The sequence below is a fragment of the Thermobia domestica genome, chromosome 8, assembly GCF_964235325.1.
Source record: "Thermobia domestica chromosome 8, izTheDome1.hap1.1, whole genome shotgun sequence".
In the NCBI taxonomy this organism is placed as follows: domain Eukaryota; kingdom Metazoa; phylum Arthropoda; class Insecta; order Zygentoma; family Lepismatidae; genus Thermobia; species Thermobia domestica.
The window spans coordinates 277,939,255-277,960,776 of record NC_137461.1 but is presented as its reverse complement, the minus strand read 5'-3'; the positions used below and the strand labels follow the sequence as shown (position 1 = coordinate 277,960,776).

General features: G+C 37.4%; 1 protein-coding gene across 1 annotated transcript in view; it reads right to left on the bottom strand.

The window, feature by feature from the left end:
• Positions 1-21,077, bottom strand: part of LOC145693647 (protein takeout-like) — a 100,087-nt gene extending 79,010 nt beyond the window's left edge. Inside the window, exon 1 of the mRNA XM_081769851.1 lies at positions 20,922-21,077. Within this exon, the coding sequence (XP_081625977.1) occupies positions 20,922-20,976 (55 nt within the window). The 5' untranslated portion in view covers positions 20,977-21,077. The remainder of the gene's footprint in view (positions 1-20,921) is intronic.
• Between the last annotated feature and the right edge of the window lie 445 nt (positions 21,078-21,522).

The following is a 21,522-nucleotide window of genomic DNA, read 5'->3' as shown; positions in this document are numbered from 1 at the left end:
CACAGAAAAGTAGAGTAAAGTTCTGTGGTTTTGTAAATAAATTTTTGTGCTGGTAAGTTTTATTTTTATTTAACCATGCCAAACTGGAATACCCTCGTAATAATGAAATAATAATATTAATCTCTGCCGAAGTACTATTCTAGTTTTAGAACCAATTGTTCAATTATTTGAATGACACTTAGAGTCTCCGAATTAGCCACATATGGCTAAATGTAGCTAATTTTATTGTCGGATTACCTAGTAAAAGTTCTCCACCTATAGCTGCCAATGCCTACCAATGGTTGAACCTATTTTTCAACCAAATTTTGTTTTAGAAAACTATAAATTGGAACGAACTGTATTTTGACATTTTTTTTGAATCCTTCTGCTTGCAGCAACAAATTGCAACACCGTTTCTTTTTTCTCTTTTTTTCATATCACGCCTCCTCCTTCTGTTATTAGTTAAGAAAACAGTAGCTGTCCCACTTCGTTTGGTTAATGATTATCAGATTAAGAAGATTGATGGTAAGCACTATTTGAAATGACCTTAATTCGGATGATTGAGGATAAGAACAGTTGAGGAATTAATCCTATTTCCACAATGTTTATTGCTCAAGAGGGTTTTAAGCGCTGAAACCCTCCTTGTGTACGCCACCTTCTAAACATTTAGAAATGGTGTATCGTCACACATATAAATTAACTCTTATCTACACATAGAGAGAGAACGATTATTCCAGATTTCAAAGAAGATTTCAGAAAACTAAAATTCTTCACATTTCAATAATAGAAGGAGTGATCAGAAAGTAAGATTACCAAGCCTGCTGTGAAACGTGTGTACCTATGTATATTATTTCATACAACCAATACGGCCAACAAATAGTACATGTATTAGCTTATTTTTCGGCATAGTCTTGATATCGGTTCAGGCACTTGTCGCATCCTGGGATCAGTTTGAAGATTTTCTCCTGGTAATAATCCCATTCTTGCGTGTTCAGCCAGTTTGTCACGAAGTGTTTCATCTCCTCATCTGAAGCGAAGCGACGGCCTCCTAGGTGCTCCTTCAAATGTGGGAATAGGTGAATGTAGCTTGGCGCAAGGTCCGAGCTGTACGGAGGGTGGTCGATGATGTCCCTGCTGTGTTCAAGTCTGTTCATGTCGTACTGGGTTGCCCGCTGCGTTTCTCGTTGGTGACTTTTTCTGTACAAGCAGCAAACTTTCAACACCATTCTGAGACATGCTCACGAGACATTACTGTCTCTCCGTAAACCTTTACTAGCTGCCGGTAAATTTCAGCCGCTGTTACATATTTCATCCACAGAAATGGAATAACTAAGCGGACTTATTCGCAAAACTAGTTTTCCAAACATGTTGTCATTTGAACTTACATACAGCTAGCGCCGTAGATATCAGGTGGTTAAAACTTTACACAGTTGCCAACTCCATGTATTAAAATTACCACGCACTGCTCATTCCTCTAATACACACGAAAGTCCAGAAATTTTGGCCTTCTCACCTTCCTCGCATATGAAAAACTAAATGAGACTGGTCAGAGCTTCCATCAGTCCATGCTCGATACGCCACTGTCCCAGACCTACGTATAGGCTAATATATCTCTCTACACTAAGAAAAAAAATTGTGGATGGCATACTTAAAAAGATAGGTTATATGCGTAATTCCTGTAGTTTTTGGACATAACGTACAGCAGACGTATAACTGAAAACGCATGTTTTATAATACTTTTCGTATAAGTATTCCATCTATACGTACTTTCCGTATGAAACAATGTAGGCGGTCAGGATCTCACATACAAATGGACGTATATAACATATAGCTGTCGACGGAAAACTGTTAAATGTCAGACATCTTGCAACGGCACAATGTAACATCTAAGGGCAGTGTCTATGTAGCATACGGATAATGTATGCTCCGTACTGATTTCTATACTAAACAAGAGGATACCGTATATTTGTACAATATACCGCTGTCCGGAGAACGGATTTTTCTCTGTGTAAGTGCCATTTCTTTCTTCCTGATCAAGTGATATTCCATTGTAAACATAAATATTACATAACATACTTACTTACCATTCATTTAATTGATTCTTAACTATACATACATTCTACCACTTGTCGAGACATTTTGAATTTCAATTTGTAACAACCTAATGCTGGAAGATTTGTAGCCCTAATTTTTTCTTTGTTGAACATTTGCTTAATTTATAAACTTTAAAATTGAATTGTATCTGTTAGCCTTGAAACTTTTTTCTCTAAACCATACTTACTGCAACAATAAACGTCAGAAGGTAATTACTGAAAGTGAAATATATAAAATTAAAGTGACATTTCTAACATAAATCGCTGTGGTTTTCCGCTTCGAACGGAAATGCTTATACAATATATTTTTACATAATGGGAGGCCGCATACCCACACATTTACATATATGCTCATGTATACCGTAAATATGGACATAAGGTTTACACATCCTTCATAATGTTTTACGTAATAATTTGTCAATTGGACACGGTATGTGGGTCACTGCTATTTATGTCATATATTTCAAGATCAAAGTAAGAATAAATTGAAAGAAGTTGTGTGAGATACGAATTTTAACGTTAGTATAGATTCCTATATAATACACAATGCACTCTTAATAAACTGTAGAAAACAGTAAGGAGGATCAGAGAGAAAAAGTTTCAATTTCGACCGATATATGTCAGCACTGTAGGTTATTTGCTGCCATCTATGGCGATATTTCTAACTTGAACCCCTTTACATAAAAGAGAATGCAAAACTTAGCTTTCGTTCAAGTGTTACTCAGTGAAGTAACGGATTGACGTAAGTCACCGTTACCTGTTAAGATGTTAGCGGATTGATTGGATTAGCGAGTTCGGCAGAGGTAATTGCTCTAGCTATCTATTGCAAACACAAAATTCGAAGATTCTTCTTTGTTCAACAATCATCGTAAAGACTAATGGACGAACGGACGTCACCTGTTAAGATGTTAACGGATTGATTGAATTAACGAATTCGGCAGACGTAACTGCTCGAGCTATCTATTGTAAAAAATCAAAATTTAAAGATTCGTTTTTGTTGAAGAATCATCGTAAAGACTAATGGAAGAACGGACGTCACCGTTACGTGTTAAGGTGTTAACGGATTGATTGGATTAGCGAATTCGGCAGAGGTAATTGCTCTAGCTATCTATTCCAAATACAAAATTCAAAGATTCTTCTTTGTTCAACAATCATCGTGAAGACTAATGGATGAACGGACGTCACCGTTACCTGTTAAGATGTTAACGGATTAACAAATTCGGCAGACGTAACTGCTCTAGCTATCTATTGTAAAAAAAACAAAATTCAAAGATTCGTTTTTATTAAAGAATCATCGTAAAGACTAACGGAAGAAGGGACGTCACCGTTACGTGTTAAGGTGTTAACGGATTGATTGGATTAGCGAATTCGACAGAGGTAATTGCTCTAGCTATCTATTGCAAACACAAAATTCAAAGATTTTTCTTTGGTCAACAATCATCGTAAAGACTAACGGACGGACAGATGTCATCGTTACATGTTAAAATGTTACGAATTAATTGGATTAACGACTTCGGCAGACGTAACTGCTCTAGGTATCTATTGCAAACACAAAATTCAAAGATTTACTGTCGTTCAAGAGTGATTGTAAAGACTAACGAACAAACGTAAGTCAGCGTTACTCTTTAACATGTTAACGGATTAATTCCATTAACGAATTCGACCGCGATAATTGCTCTACCTGTCTATGACAGAAAACACAATTCAAATATTCGTTAGTTATATCGTTTTCGTTCAAGAATTATCCTAAAGACTAACGGAGGGACAAAAGTCATCAATACCCGTTAAGATGTTAACGGATTAATTCCATTAATGAATGGCCAAGATAATGGCAAAAATATTTCCAAAATTTGCTCTCATCCATAGTTATATTGTGTACTAACGGGCAAATGTAAGTCACCCTTACCTATTAAAATGCAACCAGATTGGCTCCGTTAACGAACTTCGTCTAAATGTTTCCTTTAGCTGTCTATTGCAGGAAACTGAATTTTAGAATGAATTGCCTTTTTTCAAGATTTATCCTTTGCAGTAACAGACAAACGTAAATCGCAATTACCTGTTAAAATGTTAGCTGATTGATTCCGTGAATAAACTCACATGAAATAACTACTCTGGGTATCTATTGCCAGAAAGAAAAATATTTAAAAAACCCTTCCGTTCAATAGTTGCGAGGAGTAACGGATGTATTATTCTTACAATATTGACAGTCTCAATTGGGTGACGCTAGTAAACAACAACGACTGTCCTCTCGTTAACAGAAAGTGTTGATCATGGTTTGTGCTCCATGACGTCACTAGACCTTTATGTTGTAATATATGTGGAAAAGAGTGGCGAAAGAACTTTCAAACTGTATCAGCGACAAAAGTTCTAAACTGTATCGGCGACAGACGTTATAAACTGTACCAGCAACAGAAGTTATAAACTGTATCAGCGTTAGAACTTCTATACTGTATCAGCGACATAAGTTATAAACGGTTTTTTTAGTTTTACATATGTATCAGCGACAAAAGTTCTAAACTGTAACAGCGAGAGAAGTTATAAACCGTATCAGCGTCAGAAGTTCTATAGTGTATCAGCGACAGAAGTTATAAACTGTTTTTTGAATTTTACATCTGTATCAGCGTCATAAGTTTTATACTGTCAGCGATAGAAGTTCTATACTGTATCAGGGACAAAAGTTCTAAACTGTAACAGCGGGAGAAGTTATGAACTGTGTCAGTGTTAGAAGCTCTATATTGTATCAGCGACATAAGTTATAAACTGTATCAGTATTAGAACTTTTATACTGTATCAGCGACAGAAGTTATAAACTGTATCAGCGTTAGAACTTCTATACTGTATCAGCGACAAAAGTTATAAACTGTATTTTGAGTTTCACATCTGTATCAGCGTCAGAAGTTTTATACTGTATCAGCGACAGAAGTTCTATATTGTATCAGCGACAAAAGTTCTAAACTGTAACATCGAGAGAAGTTATGAACTGTATCACCGTCAGAAGTTCTACAGTATATCGGCGACAGAAGTTATAAACTGAATCAGTAACAGAAGTTATAAACTGCATAAATCTTACATTCATAAGTCCTAAAGTGCACAGATTCTAAAGCCCAGAAAATCTACAACATTAAGAAATAATAGAGCTTTATGTAACGGAAGTTTGAAAATAACACTCGACATGATTAGGTTAATGATTTAATGTATTGTAAGTTGTTAACTTATAGTTTTTTTTTCATAAATTACTTTCAGTAAAGTAATATTAGAACTATGTAATGTTGTTTAGAGCTTCTGGATTTTTAAGAACTTATGGACGTAATTTGTATAAGAAGGGTTTACCTATTATATCATTTTAAAAAATTCCTTATTTCTTTTATTATAAATAAATAATAGGTTATGTCCAAGTTAAAAATGCCTTCCTCTCTTGCGATTCTGCCAAAGTAATACAGAGTAGGCCCATGTGACTTACAAAATAAATATATACACATCACTAACTAACTAACTTAAAGGCCCATGGAACCCGGAGGTTCAATGATGCGTTCACAAAAGCTTTCCATTGACTTCTATTCTTACCCAACTGGATCCAGTTTCTACTTTGTATTAATATTTGTGTGAGATCCATCTTAATATTGTCCTTTTATCTGCGCCTCGGTCTTCCATTGGTTGCTTTATGATTGGACTTTCAGTTAAAACTTGAATGTATTCCTTATTTCTTCCATTCAGGTTACATGACCTGCCCACCTAAGCCTCCTAGAGTTGATGACCTTAACAATGTTTGATAAACAGTATAAATTATGTAGTTCCTTTACTGAAGTTTCCGCCGTTCCCCATTCATGTTCCTCTTGCCTCCGAATAGTTGTGTCAGACAGAACCGTAGCTAGAGATTTCGGCGCCCGGGGCGAAGTAGAATTCGGCACGCCCTACACTTATCTTACCAAGCTTCTCCGTTTTTTTTCTTTATTTTCTTTCTTTCTTTCTTTACATTTAAGAAAAGCAGCTTTTTTGTTATGCTACGCTGAATTTTTACCAAGCTGCTTGGACAGAGCATTACAACAGCCAAATGTGATCATTATGTAATTATGTATTCTTTTACAAATAAGAGCAGTTTTCAAGAGGCTTATTTGGGATTTTCTGTTAAACTTGACTAAACTACCTTTGATTGTATACAAATTGACTTGGAGAGCAGTTATGGAAAAAAATATGGAGCACTTTCTCCTACGCCAGGGAAACGATGTTAGATATGTAGTTGGTGGATGCGGGTGATGGCGTTGGAAAGGTATGGGTCCCATGAGCGTAGTAGTAATGTAAGAAGTCGGGCCCAGGCCCCAAGGCCCCAGAAATGGGGGCCAAAGTTTTGGGCTCGAGTTTGTTCTATTTGACTATTAAACATGGACTTCTTGGACGTGGGTGATGGCGTTGGAAATATCTTGGTCTCCTTAGCACATCAGTGACATCAAAAGTGGAATCACGGACTCAAGGCCCCAGAACTCGGTCCCGAAAACTTTGGATTGAAATAATTACTATTCGCCTATTAAACATGAAGTTGTTGGACGGAATTGATGGCATTGGAAAGGTGTTGGTCTCTTGAGCATAGTGGTGATGTCAGAAATCATCTCCGGGTTCCGAATCTATAAAAGTGAAGTCCTGAAGTTCTGGACTCAGGTTCCTTCTTTTCGCCTAACAAACATGGAATTCTTAGACACGGGTAGTGCCAATGGAAAAATCTAGGTCCCATTACCACACTGGCAATATCAGAAATGGAACCCAAGGACCGAAGCCCGAGATATGGTGTTGCGAAATTTTGGATTCGGGTCTATTCTATATGTTTATTAAAAATTAAGTGTTGGAGGAAGGTGGTAGTGTTCTTTCAACACAGTTGTGATGTCAGAAATCGGACCCTAGCCTCAAAGCCCCAGAAATGGGGTCCCGATGTTTTGGGCTCGGGACCCTTCTATACCCCTTTTAAACATGGAGTTGTTGGATGCGGGTTGTGGCATTACAAAAGTCCTAGTGGTTTGAGCAGGGTAATGTCAGAAATTACCCTGCTCTCAAAGTTCTAGAAACGGGGTCCCGAAGTTTTGAATTGAGGTTCATTCTATTTGCCTATTAAACATGGAGTTTTGGACGAGGGTGGTGGCGTAGGAAAGGTCTTGGTCACTTGAACACAGCGTTGATATCAGAAATCGGGTCCAGGCCCCAATTTTTTATTTGTCTTGCATACCCTTTCTGTGACTTAATTTTAATGTCTGGTTGCGCTAGATAAAACCATATTTATAGATGTATTCATAGGTTCATCTCGCGCAATCAAGTACTGAGATTGAGCCACAGCAACACAACCCTAAACGTCGGTGCCTGGATCTGATTTCTGACATCACCGCAGTGCTCAAGGGAGGAAGACCTCTCCAACGCCACCACCTACGTCCCAAACACCTTGTTTAAGAGCCAAATATAAGAAACCCGAACACAAAATTTCAGGACTCCATTTCCAGGGCTTCGAATCCAGGGTCCGATTTCTGACATTATTGCTGTGCTCAGACAACCCGATCCTTTTCAACACCACCACCCTTGTACAATAACTTTTGTTTAACAGGTGTATAGAAGGGATCCATGCCCAAAACAACGGAACTTTATTTCTAGGGCCTGATAGTTGGAACCGGATTTCCGACATGGCCTCTGTGCTTAGAAGAGCTGGGGCTTTCCAACGCCAACATATGCATGCAACAACTCCATGGTTAAAAGAACAATACTGAACCCAAATTTTTGGGACCGCATTTCGGGGGCTTCGAGGGCATTACCGGATTTCTGACATTACCACTGTCCTCAATCGACCCCAATCTTTCGATCGCCACCACCCTAGAACAATAACTCCATGTTTAATAGGCAAATAGAAGAGACCTGAGCTCAAATTTTGGGATTTCACTTCTTCGCCTGAGCTTTCCAATACAACCATCTGCATTCAACAATTTCGTGCTTAAAAGAGAAGGAGAATGAATTCGAACTCAAAATTTCGTGACCCCAATCTGTGGCTTCAAGGCAAGGGCCCGTTGGCGATATAAGTAGTTGATTGAGAAATGATCCCAATAAATTCATTCAAAATGGAAACATTTCATATCTAAATGGAATTTAAAAAATCACTGGTAGTGATCACCAGCGGCATAATATTGTCTTCAATATTGGAGGGGACGGGTAAGACCATTCTTTTTTCTTTTTTACTATGTCTGGAATATAAATGAAGTTAAAAACCAAGGTTGCGGAGGATCAGAGTTGTTTTCAGCATTGCTAGGCGGGCAATTTGAGACTTGTTCTTGGGGACATCAATTTCATATCACGTTCCTTTGTGGCAATCGGACAAAAATTATCAAATTTCTCCCCTAAAACACATTTCAAATTGGATTATTGAGGAGGACAGTCCACCTTAGTTCCAAGATTAGAGGGACATGTACCTCTCATCCCCTCAGGATTTGCGCCATTGGTGATCATTTTTTGAAAAAGACGAAATTCGTTCGGTTAAGTTCTTGCCCCTGAAACCCCTTCTCTACAAGTTCGAGGATGTTATTATTCCCCTTGTTTACCTTCATTTTTAATATTCCCGCACAAATAGCAGTTTGCGTGTGTCTCTTCACTCCTCTCACTTCCATACCTTCATTCTCACCTTCGTGATTAATCCGATTGGATAGAAAAGTTGGATTAACTAACCAAACTCATCACCATCAAAACGCCGAACACGTATTTCAGACTTAACTGTTTCTGATTTTGAAAATGCTCCCGTGTACACTCAGCACCTTGTATATCACATTTTCATGAACAAATCATATATAATAACTAAGTGAGAACATTTTGTGACTCTTATTGGAAATGTTTGGGTTGCGAGCGTAGCGAGCAAGAAAATTTTCAATAAATCTATTTCGTTGCAAACCGACAATTTATTGATTTAATAGGACGCCAATAACTTTTACTCATTTCGATTACTCATTTCCAACACTTTCCATCTTCTTCTTGCTCACTTGGCGCCCTCTTTCTATCAGCGCCGGAGCAACCGCCCCGCTTGCCCCCGCTAACTACGGCTCTGGTGTCTGGATCTTGTTCTCAAACACTTTCAGTCTACGTTCTTCCCTCAGAGTAAGCGACCATGTTTCGCAACCATACAGAACAACAGGAAATATATACGCATATAGTACAAAATAAATCGTCCCTCTCGAGACAAAGGGGCGTATCTCACTTTCTTATTTTTTCCAAGAGGCAAATTTAAACCTTTACCCATTATTTATTCTATCGTCTTCTTTGAAAAGTTTGTTTGATATCCTTCGTTCCGGTATTGAAATTTTTGTTTGATATCCTTCGTTCCGGTATAGAACTTTTGTTTGATATCCTTCGTTCCGGTATAGAACTTTTGTTTGATATCCTTCGTTCCGGTATAGAACTTTTGTTTGATATCCTTCGTTCCGGTATAGAACTTTTGTTTCATATCCTTCGTTCCGGTATAGAACTTTTGTTTGATATCCTTCGTTCCGGTATAGAACTTTTGTTTGATATCCTTCGTTCCGGTGTAGAACTTTTGTTTGATATCCTTCGTTCCGGTATAGTACTTTTGTTTGATATCCTTCGTTCCGGTATAGAACTTTCGTTTGATATCCTTCGTTCCTGTTTAGAACTTTTGTTTGATATCCTTTGTTCCGGTATAGAACTTTTGTTTGATATCCTTCATTCCGGTATAGAACTTTTGTTTGATATCCTTCGTTCAGATATAGAACTTTTGTTTGATATCCTTCGTTCAGATATAGAACTTTTGTTTGATACCCTTTGTTCCGGTATAGAACTTTTGTTTGATATCCTTCGTTCAGATATAGAACTTACGAGATGAAACTAAATTTCAAAAGAAGACGATAGAATAAGCAATGAGAAAAGATTTGAAGTTGTTTCCTGGAAAAATTAAGAAAATGAGATACGCCCTTTTGTCTCGAGAGGGACAAAATGTTCTGTAATATTATTCTTTTAGTTACGATACGATTATTTCTTTGTCTTCATAGATTGAAAATTGAGCACTGACTTTCAAATTTTTCTCGTTGTCGAAAATTACGAAATATTTTTATTAAATATTATAAATGAAGTTATTCAAAATCTTTTTTTTTTTTTTTTGCTACAAATAACGTCAGTAGACGATACTACGTGCGTAAAAGCAAGTTTTACAATTAACTAAGTTGCTAAAAGCGACAAGGGTAAGGAAAAAATGTATATATAAAATTTAAAAGCTTCATTTAAAGCTATACTAGTCATGTCACATACATATAACGTATAGTACATATAAACACACACCATTTACATCACGTATTGCCTGTGTTCATTGGCCTTGATAAAAATTGACGTCAGATGTTCGTGCGAAAATTTCCTATGATGATGATGATGGTGATATTTCCCTTCTCCCAACGTTAAAACATGTGCTACCTGAATTTTAATGTGTCTGCGATTTGTATCTTTTACTTTTCTTGACAGTGAGTTGTTCAAGCTAGAATTAACAAAAAGATAAAAAAAAAAAAAAAAAAAAAGGTTTCATACTAAGATGTAGCTTAACTGAATACAAGTAAAAACTTTTTATCGCCTCCAAGTAATCCGGTATACGAGGAGCTATCAAAAAGTAAGGTTACAAAGCCTGCAGTGAAATGTGTATATCGTCGCTGCGCCTCGAACAACCGCTATGTGACGTTTTTGTCGAAAATGAGTTATACCGTGCAAATAAACCTGAAAGCTATCAAACAGCGTCTCTTATAATGTGACAAGTGAATATTCAATTGTTGCGCGCAACATTAAAAAAATCATAGATTGAAATTAATGGTTTCATGTTTTAATCACGTACGTATTGATCCTATATGTGCTTATAAAGGCGCAAAAGATAAACAGACATATGCTATGTAAACACAAAAATAGTAATATAATATTGTTGAAGCAAGCTACAACAATGTCCAGTGCATAATATACGCAGAATCAATTTTATTATGATTTTCAAGTGTTTCCGTATGTATTTGGGAAAATGTTAAGTTTGGAATGTATTTTGCTACTGAAAAGTTACGGTTTTAACACATAGCGGTTATTCGAGGCACAGCAACGATATGTTATTTTATATAATCAATACAACCAACCGATAATACATACATTAGGTTATTTTTCGACATTGCTTCCATATCGGTTGAGAAACTTGTATCGTGTGATGAGTTTGAAGATTCCCTTGCGTATTCAGCCCTTGCGTATTCAGCCCTTGCGTATTCAGCCCTTGCGTATTCAGCCCTTGCGTATTCAGCCCTTGCGTATTCAGCCGCGTTATCACGAAGTATTTCACCTCCTCGTCTAAAGCAAAGCGACGGCCTCCTAGGTGCCCCTTCAAGTGCGGAAACAGATTAAAGTCGCTTGGAATAATGTTCGAGCTGTAGGGAGGGTAGTCGATCATGTCCCAGCCAAACTGCTTCAACAGCGCTGTGCTCTTCTGGGCTGTATGCGGGCGCACATTGTCGTGAAGGAAAACTTCCGACACTATTCTGAGACATCCTGACGAAACATTACAGTCTTCCGGTTACCTGTTTCGCCCACTGAAATCGAATAACTGGGCGGATTTCTTTGTGAAATAAGTTTTCCAAACAAGTCGTCATTTGTGTTTACATACACTTAGCGCCAGTATTATGAATTAAAATCACCATACATTCCTCATTCCTCTATAGCAGTTGAAAGTCCAGAAATATCGGGATGTGTAACCTTCGTTTCTCATCTTCTCTATGACGGACGAGACTTTTAGAAAACAGATGACGAAACAAGACGAGAGAACCTTGTTTGTCGTTCCGTCTCCTGTTTAACTCTAGTTTTAACTTTGGGCTAAAGATAAAAACATGTATACAAAAGAAACACGCGCTTCCCATTTGAAAACACACTAGACACAAAAATCGTCTCCAGGTAAGCTATAGTATTACAGGAATACGAACAAACAAATGGAAATTATGTGAAATCTTTCAGTTTAACGTCTCACGGTTATGCCGGTTAGGCTAAAGGAGACGGTGACGATGAGACATGATTGAAATGGTGGAATCAATAAAGTGGGAGGAAACGGGAGAACCCCGAGAAAACCCACGAACACGGTGTTTGTTCACAACAAAGTCCATACGGCGCGAGCTGGGATCGAACCAGGGACCCCAAGCACCGGAGATGAATGCTCTACCACTGAACCACCGCGCCCCCGAGAATTACTTGAATTTGGTTGGTTGGCTTGTAGCTTATCCTTCGTTTCCAGCATTGCGGATGTATAGGTTTGACAAGGGATCTACTGTTAAAAATGGGCGTACACAAGAGGAATCGTGATTTTAAGACATCATGTTGTCGTGCTTGAACAGACATTATGAAAAACTATAAAATAAATATTTATAATATTAAAAATTATATTTAAAAAAACACACGTCGCGAAAGGATATGAGACTAACTATTTGGATCTTCTCCCCTTGAAGAAATTCTGCATATGCCACTGAAAATGGGATACGAATGGGATACGAACGGTCACGAGTGGGTAAGTTGTTTGGAGGGTTAAGTGGAGTGTACGCACTTAATTTGTGAACTAATTTGAAAATAAAGTTAAGCAAAAGTGCCAAAAAGATCGCGATAAACTAAATTAAAATACAATCCTCGAGCTTTATTTCTTGAAATGTCTTTTTAATGCTAATTATCATTAAATACGGTACACTTACCTTTTGACCGGAAGCTAGTAATGCTAAAAGAAAATTAAGAAATTAAGGTAAGTACTATTCCTGCAAAGTCAGTGGCGACTGTAGCCCGTGGCCGGGAGAACTAGGTCCCTCAGTGTTTTTCAAGTGTCAAAAATAATTTATTTTTGAAAGTTTACAGTAAACTCATGGTGCAGTCTACCTATTCTAGTCTAGGTTCTGCTGTCTCCCCCCCCCCCCCCCCGAGTTTTTACCTTTTAGATCCGCCACTGACAAAGGTGAATAATGTTTTACTTCCGTTGGAAGAACAATAAATTGTGAAAGGCAATTCCATCGGTGTTGACTTCATTTATAAGATTTTCCTGTCCTCTATCTCTCGTTTACATATATACGTTTTATCTATGTAAAGAGAGAGAGAGAGAGAGATCTATATGGTAGGTTGATGCATAATTCCGTAGCGTTTTTAAATATAGGTTTGTTAAGTTTGTTTAATGTTTTATTTATGAAATTCAGTTAAAATTCTGTTAAATTCAATAAAATTTATTTAAAAACGTTACAAAGTCAAACAAGCAGCTATTCAACAACGTAATCTCCGTCATTGTCAATACCTTGCTCCCAACATTGGGGTAGTTTTTGGATCCCCCGTCTGTAGAAATCTGTTGGTTTTGAGTTTAGGAAGTCTTCAATCCAAGTGTGGAGAGCAGTTTCATCTTCAAAGTTGTGTCCTTGAATGTGATTGGAAATGGAACAGAAAAAGTGAAAATTTTAAAAGGGCAAGGTCCGGTGAATAGGAGAGATGAGGACAATGTCCCATCCAAGTTCCTGGATAACTGCTTTTGTCATGTTGGCAACATGAGGGCGTGCATTATCATGATGCAGAAGAATGTGGCGTTGTCTAGGTCTCATTTTCCTCAATTGCGGCCGCAAGTTGTCTCAATTATTGGCAATACACTTCCGGTGTGATGGTTTCATTCCTAGAAAGGAATTCATGGCACGGTACTCCTGTTGTGTCCCACCATATTCATAACATAACCTGCTTAGTATGTTTTGTTTTTTGTTTTTTTTTTTTTTTTTTTTTTTTTACTTGGGACTAAGCCATTCCTTCCTCTTATGAATATTTACATATAGGCACTATATTTCATTATCTGTAACAATATGTGAGAGAAACGATTGATGTGCAATGGCAACTCGATCACAAGACATCAAAGAAGCACAAATTGTCAAACGTTCATTTTTGTTTCGTTCACTAAGCCCGTGCGGTACCCATGAACCTACCTTCTGGATCTTTCCCATGGAATGTATATGTCGAACGATGGTTGCTTGGTCACATTCCATCACAGTAGCGATTCTCTGGTTTTCTCCTGTGGATTTTCGCGGATCAAACTGTTAAAAGTTTCCTCATCAAAATCGGAAGGTCTTCCTGTGCGTATTTCATCATGCAAATAATGCAATGATTTGTTCTTTATTTACTATTCTCAAGCTTGTGTTCAACATGCGTATTTTTATAAATGATTTGCTCGTTGAATTAGTAATAAATGTATTATTATTATTATTATTATTATTACTAGGAATGCAATGGATGTACCCGATTGCAATGAAATGAGCTGAGCGAGCTTAAACTACGTAATCATTCCTGGCCATTATGCAATAATAAATGCCATTTTTAATTGTTGACAAAAAAATCGCGTGAAAACTTTTTCCCCATGTTAAGTCTATGGAAGCGTTTTTCGGTGATTATTCCTCGATGGTACATCGGATTTTTGACTTCGACCTACGTTCTCACTCACCACGACATACTCTATCAGCGTGCTAAGTCTGGTTGAGATCGGCCAAACGGTCTAGGAGGAGTTCGCGGACAACCAAACGGCTAACCCGAGTATAAGAGCTTCGCTTCGCTCAGCTCAATTATTATTATTATTATTATTATTATTATTATTATTATTATTATTATTATTATTATTATTATTATTATTTTAAATTCCTCTTTAACAGTGTAGTGTAGCGAAATAATGCAGTGATACAACCGGTGCTTCATTTTGTTCTCAATAGAAGCACCTTGTGTATTTACTTACTACATGATCATGAGTCATCATCATACTTGGAATTTGAAATGCCAGGAACTCAAGAAATTACAAAGAAACATTGATTCAAAGTTTCGTTTCAGAAAAGTAATAGAATGGAAATATTTGTATGCAAACTGACAAAATAAAAGTCAAATATATTTGAAACTTCACATGTGGAAAATGTGCAGAGTGAAACTTATTCATGTTTATATCTTCCTAATTGGGACACGGATTGGGCCATAAAATTTTAATTCGTTCCACCAACGATTCTACTTGTAAATGGAGGGATCAGGCAGTGACACCAACCAACAGGATAAATCCCATTTTATCGGATATTTTCACATTAATTATTCAGAATGGGATAAAGAAAATTTTCGTCAAAATTGGAAACATATATGGGGTTTTCAGCTATTCCACACCAACAAAATTTTCTACGAGAGGGGAAGTATACATATTGAATCATCAATAAGCGAGGCAGTGTTGTCAACGTTTAGTTTAAAGTCTTTTCTTTGTTATTGGCAAAATTGAGGATAGTGAGGAGGACTTAAATCATATGTGATTCTTAAAAATGAAATACAAAGAAACGAAATTTGAGCTCTGGTATTTGAAGAAACAACAAAACAAAACAGAGAAAGAAACGTAGTAAGTAAACTATCAAATGAGAAATAATCAATTTTCAACATTCCAGTGCAGAATGCAATTTTTCCAGTATCATCTTTCTCAGCAAAAGGTGATGATTCAAAGGCGTGGACTGCATTTCTGACAATAAATCAAAATACATTTGTTGTCGATCAAGAAAAATAGTTATTCACAAACTATTTATAAATGTGGGAGATCGAAATTTATTAATAACTTACCCAAAAATTGAAAAAAGTAGCACACATAAATTCCATTTTCATCTTATATTATTATTATTATTAGTAGTATTAGTATTAGTATTAGTAATAGAAGTAGTAGTAGTAATATTAGTAGTAGTAGTAGTAGTAGTAGTAGTAGTAGTAGTAGTAATAGTAGTAGTAATAGTAGTAGTAGTAGTAGTAGTAGTAGTAGTAGTAGTAGTAGTAGTAGTAGTAGTAGTAGTAGTAGTAGTAGTAGTAGTAGTTGTTGTTGTTGTAATAATACAATGTGAGAAATTAGAATGCAAAATGGGATTTTTTTGTCCCTCGAGATGAAGCTCCATTCACATAAAAGTGCCCAGACGAACTAAAATTTGACTTCTGTCGTGGCTACATTTTGACGATGTAAATAGACGATTCGTCGGTCATTCAAATCTCCAATTCTGTGTCTTGCTCAGCACTTGATAATCTCCAACATAGATGAAGAACTTCCAGTAAGTCTTCTCGGAAATCTTTTAAACATACAGGGCCCTATGCAGAGCGGCTTTTAGCGCTTGTATTAAGGGTTTCACTAACACATGATAACATATGTATTTAGTAACAGGTAATAAAATTAACAGCGATTTATATCGAAAAAGGTCAAGCTCGACTTTTCGCAGGGATATCTGAACACTTTAACAGAAATGAAGTGAACCATATTTACTCTTATATTGATTTCTGCTATTCTATTTGAACTACCCTATGGAAAAGTCGAAGCTCGCCTTTTTTCGATATAAATCGTTGTTAGCTGCATTTACGTGTTACTAAATACGGAAGTTAGCATCACACTCTTAATACAACGACTCTGCATTAGCTTCTATATATCGTTGCACTATCCAAATGTTTTTTGCCCAGCTTTATGCGATTCTCAAATTACACCATCAGGAAGTCGTGGTCGGAAAGAGGGATTGCCGCCATCGATGGTGGCGGGCCGCCGGAGGCAGGTGGCACCCGTCCGCGGCGGCACGACGATCTACTTGTTCAAAGTTGCCGACCATCTGCCGAGGCGGCAAGCGGTCGAAAATCGTAAAATAAAATGTCATTTGCCGACTCTTTACCGACTGTTGCCGACCGTCAGAGTCGGCAAAACAGTCGGAAAGGCCTCTTTCCGACCCTCTGCCGACTCCTTATGCCGGCCTCTTTTCGACGGCGGCGCCGGCGCATTTACTGTGCGTTTACGGCTGTTTGCCGACTACTCGGCAAGGCAACTTTCCGATGGCGGCACCAGCGCATTTAAGGCTCATTTCCGGCTGTTTGCCGACTGCTCAGCAAGGGAACTATTCGTCGCGGTCGAAAATCGCGCGGAAAGACGCCGGTGTCCGGCGCCGGCAATCCGACCGCGGCATCTGGTAGGCATGGACTAAGGATGCGCACGAGACGAGTCGAGACAGGATTTTCCTGACAAAATTCTAGTCGAGACATGGCTCTTGCAATAGAGAAATATTCATTTTTCGAGTCGAGACATCATTTTTACAGCACATTTTCGAGACGAGACAGCCACAAATCTTGTCTCGTGCGCATCTCTAGCATGGACAAATTGTCCGATTACAGGCGGCAGGATCCTGATGTGGTAGCGTCAATTACCGGCTTCACTGGGTTAAAATAAAAAAAAAATTAATATGTTCCGTTAGTTAGTTACATTTTACTGAAGCGCTCTCTGATAGACAATAGTTTTTGTGTTGCCGATCATTTTTATATCTCCTCCTTCTCATCTTCCAAGTTGCGAGATTGAATTCGGACGTAAACGACAAGGAAAGTGTCACTTTTCATCTTAGCACGCCAGAAAGCTGTGGATTCGACACTAATATCGGTCATTTACGATCATTTTTATACATCTCCCCGTCCCCCAAGTTGCACCGTTAAAGTGAAGTGATAAAAGCCATCCCAGGCCTGAACCTCATTTATGTTAAAAAAAAAAAAAAAAAAAGGGTGGGGGTCGGTCGGGTGGTTCGAGAGGTATGAAGTTACAAACGTAGTCATTGTCATTTATATATACAGGATGTCTTAAAAGTCCCCTGACAAAAGGTAACTCTATTATCATCAGAATTACAACAAAATGTAAGAGGGAAAACCGTCTCAGAATATGACGTTTTCAAACTAAGCTGAAGCATTTTTTTTTTTTAATCGGGCGAGCCGCTTGGGCTGTATACTCTTTATGGGTCCAATTTTAAACGAAAATACGTAACCATTTACCTAGACCCACAACATAAGTAAATGAAATTATTCTTTGAAATAGAGGCTGGTTATCGATGCGTTAGCGTAAAAGACAGTAACTTCATTCACTTATGTTGTGGGTCCAGCTAAATGGCAACGTTGTATTTTCATTTGACGAGGACACGTAAAGAGCATACAGTCCAAACGACTCGTCCGATTTTAAAAATTCCTTCACTTTAGATTGAAAACATCATATTTGGAGACGGTTTCCCCTCCTACATTTTGTTGTAACTCTCATAATAACAGAGTTACCCTATGTTAGGGGACTTTTGAGGCTCTTTCTCTCTCTCTCTCTCTCTCCATATATACAGCGATTTGTCTGCCGTAGAATATATTTTAACAAACAAGGAACATACAGGTATAACAGAGAGTTACAAAGAACATTGTTTTAAACAAAAATGAAACTCTTCTCTCCAAAATAGGGCAAAATAACTTTGCCAATTATCTTCTTGTTTTAAATTTACATGCACATTTAACACCATGATGTAATGGTTGATGGTCATTCCGTTTTTGTTCAATCTGAATATACGAGTATTGTCTTGAAATTCAAAACATGCATTTTCGCGTTCTTTTCTATTGTAAAACATGTCACTAAATAAATAAATAAATAAATAAATAAATAAATAATAAAACTTTCTCGGGCTTTCCGCTTCAAGTTTCACTGACGACCATCAGTCATTTTAATTTGGACCTACATTCTTTTGTGCTCGTATTTGCTTTTATTTCGTAGAATAAGATTAATTGAGAGACACTGCAGAGGTCAAGGTTCTGACTGATCCGAATTCTTTCCAAGGTGCTGAAGACCCCGGTTAGAGTCCCGATGGAAGCTCATATGGTTTGAATCCTACGTTAAGCAGTCGGTGAACGTCTTACATATCCACGATACGGAAAGGAACATTAAACTTAAAAGAACCAAACAGATCACCCATAGCATTGTACTTTAAATGTCATCATCATCACAGGTATTCTGCCATTATTGGCAACTCACTTACTCCAACTGACAAGCATCCATTCTCCATGGTCTTCCGCTAACCTCTTCGTTTTTACGTACGATTTTTCTGTTTTGATATTGTCCATTAATTGTACTCTGCTTCCTCTCTCCCTCTCTTTCCTGCTACCATACCCTCTAGCATTTCCCTCATGATATACTAGTTCCTTCTTAGCCAATGTCCCAACCAACTTCTCTTCCTCTTCTTAATAATATCTAAAATTGTTCTTTTCTCCATTACCACTCCAAAACTCTCTCATTTGTTTTCCTTCGACCCACCTGATTCTCTCATTTCTTCACCAAAACTACATTACGAAAGCTTCCAGTCGTTTTCCATCAACATATTTAAACGTAGGACAATAAAAATTAAAAATAACGAAATTCTAAATTAGGGATACGCACGAAACGAGTCTAGACAGGATTTTCCTGACAAAATTCGAGTCAAGGCACGGCTCTTCCAATAGAGATATATACATTTTTCGAGTCGAGACATCACTTTTAAAGCACATTTTCGAGGCAGGACAGCCACAAATCTTGTCTGGTGCGCATCCCTATTCTAAATACTCTTCGAAAGCCTTACAAACACTTTTTTCTTTCTTTCTTTCTTTCTTTTTCTTTTTCTTTTTCTTTTTCTTTTTTCTTTTTTAATGAAAGGAATGCATTCGAGTTTGGCATCCTGAACAAAGAACATCGAAATAACTGTTCCTGTCGAGGGTTTGTCATACTTTATGTAATTGAACGAACATAAACATTTACGGAAAACCTCACGACGACAATTTAATAATTAGAAGCAATAATTTGAACACTATCGTGGACCAAAGTGTTGAAATTTATACTGAATATTGATCAGTGACGTACGCAGAACTTCGACTAGAGGTGGGAGGTATTCGTGTACCTATATAAATGTGGTAAATATTTAGTTTTACATATCTTGCTCAAGGTTGATTGTTGAAACCAGGAAATGCCTTTCTTGCGTATAACATTGGTACTGACGATTTTTAACTAACAGAACATCTTGTTTTCTAGAAACAAATCCTTCTGCTAGTCTACGAGCATAGAGAGTTCATTACTGAATTCTCTATGTTTGTTGTGTGTGTGTGTGTGTGTGTGTGTGTGTGTGTTTGTGTTTGTGTGTCTGTTATTTGGCATCTTCTTTTTTTTTATTTAAGCCCTCCGTTCCCGAGATATTGGCGCAAAAAAAAAAAATCTGATTTCGGGAGATTTAAGGAGCCATATTTCGGGAGAAGTAAGTCATAGAAAGATTATGTTGGTGTTGATCAATACCTAAGAGGATCGTAAACATTCTGATATCAAATAGTAGTCGGTGGCTACTGTCCAACTGATCACTGGTTTGGCCAGTGGCCACCGGTTACTATTTGGTACCAAAATGTTTACTGTCTTCTTACGTATTGATCAACACCAATGTCATCTCTCTATGGCTTACCATTCCCGAGATATTGGCCAAAAAATTCCAATTTCGGGAGATTTAAGAAGCCATATCTCGGGAACTGTACGCCATTTGTGTTGATGAATACGTAAGAAGACAGCAAAGATTTTGGTACCAAATAGCAATCGATGGCCACTTGAGAACTGGCCCCCGTTCCCTAGATATTGTCCAAAAAAATGCGGATTTCAGAAAATTTATGGAGCCATATTTCAGGAACCGTAAGTCATAGAGAGATGATATTTTGCGAATTTTTCAATTTTGAGGCCTCTATTTTCAGCTGGTCTGTTCGTAAAACAACATATTGTAGAACGTTTTAACAAAATTCTTAAACAAAAGATGTAGAAAAAAATTAGTTCTCAAGAAAGTTATAAATGGGTAGATATATTACAAGAATTGTTTAATGAATATAATAATAGAGTACATAGAACAAATTATAAGAAAAATTAATTCTTTTTAAGTTCGTTCTGGCAAATGCTCTTGGAGCTTTCTCAACTGGTTGTATCTGTATTCATACAATTACGAAGGTGTAGGAACACTAAAGTGGAACACATTTTCAATAAAAGCTTCTTATACTCACGGACAAATGCGAAGCAACTGGCCACAAAGAGGGATGTTAGCGCAAGAACTTTCATGCTGATGATAAAGTACAGAGCAACACTAAACGAAGAAATGAACACAAGCAGATAGAAGATGTTCCAAGTATAATGGTTTCTGATAGTCTGTTGTTCAGCCACAGTTGGACAGAAACGGTGTTAATATGGTTACAATACACCAATTAAAAGGTGGATGAAAATGTTAGTCACATAATAATCGACCTTGACTTCTGTGAAAAAGAAAGATGATGATGAGTCTGATGATGAAAACAAGACGAAAACAGACTCTTGCAAAATGTCAAAAGAGAACCAACACAACAGCATGTCAATGATGTACGTGGTTTTTTGGCCTCGTTTGATCAGTTATTTTTCCCATTGTATGCGAGACCGACACAAAAGTTGATGCTGAAGAAAACAATTGATGTGTTGTATGCGTAATCATGGCACGTGGAGAAGAGAACAGATATGTTTTCTCAGATCCCCTGCACTCTTCGCCCCCCCTTTTGTTTACTGCTTTTGTTAATGTAGCGAAATATTGTTGTTATTACCAAGAAAATGATGTTACGAGGAATTATTTGCTAACAA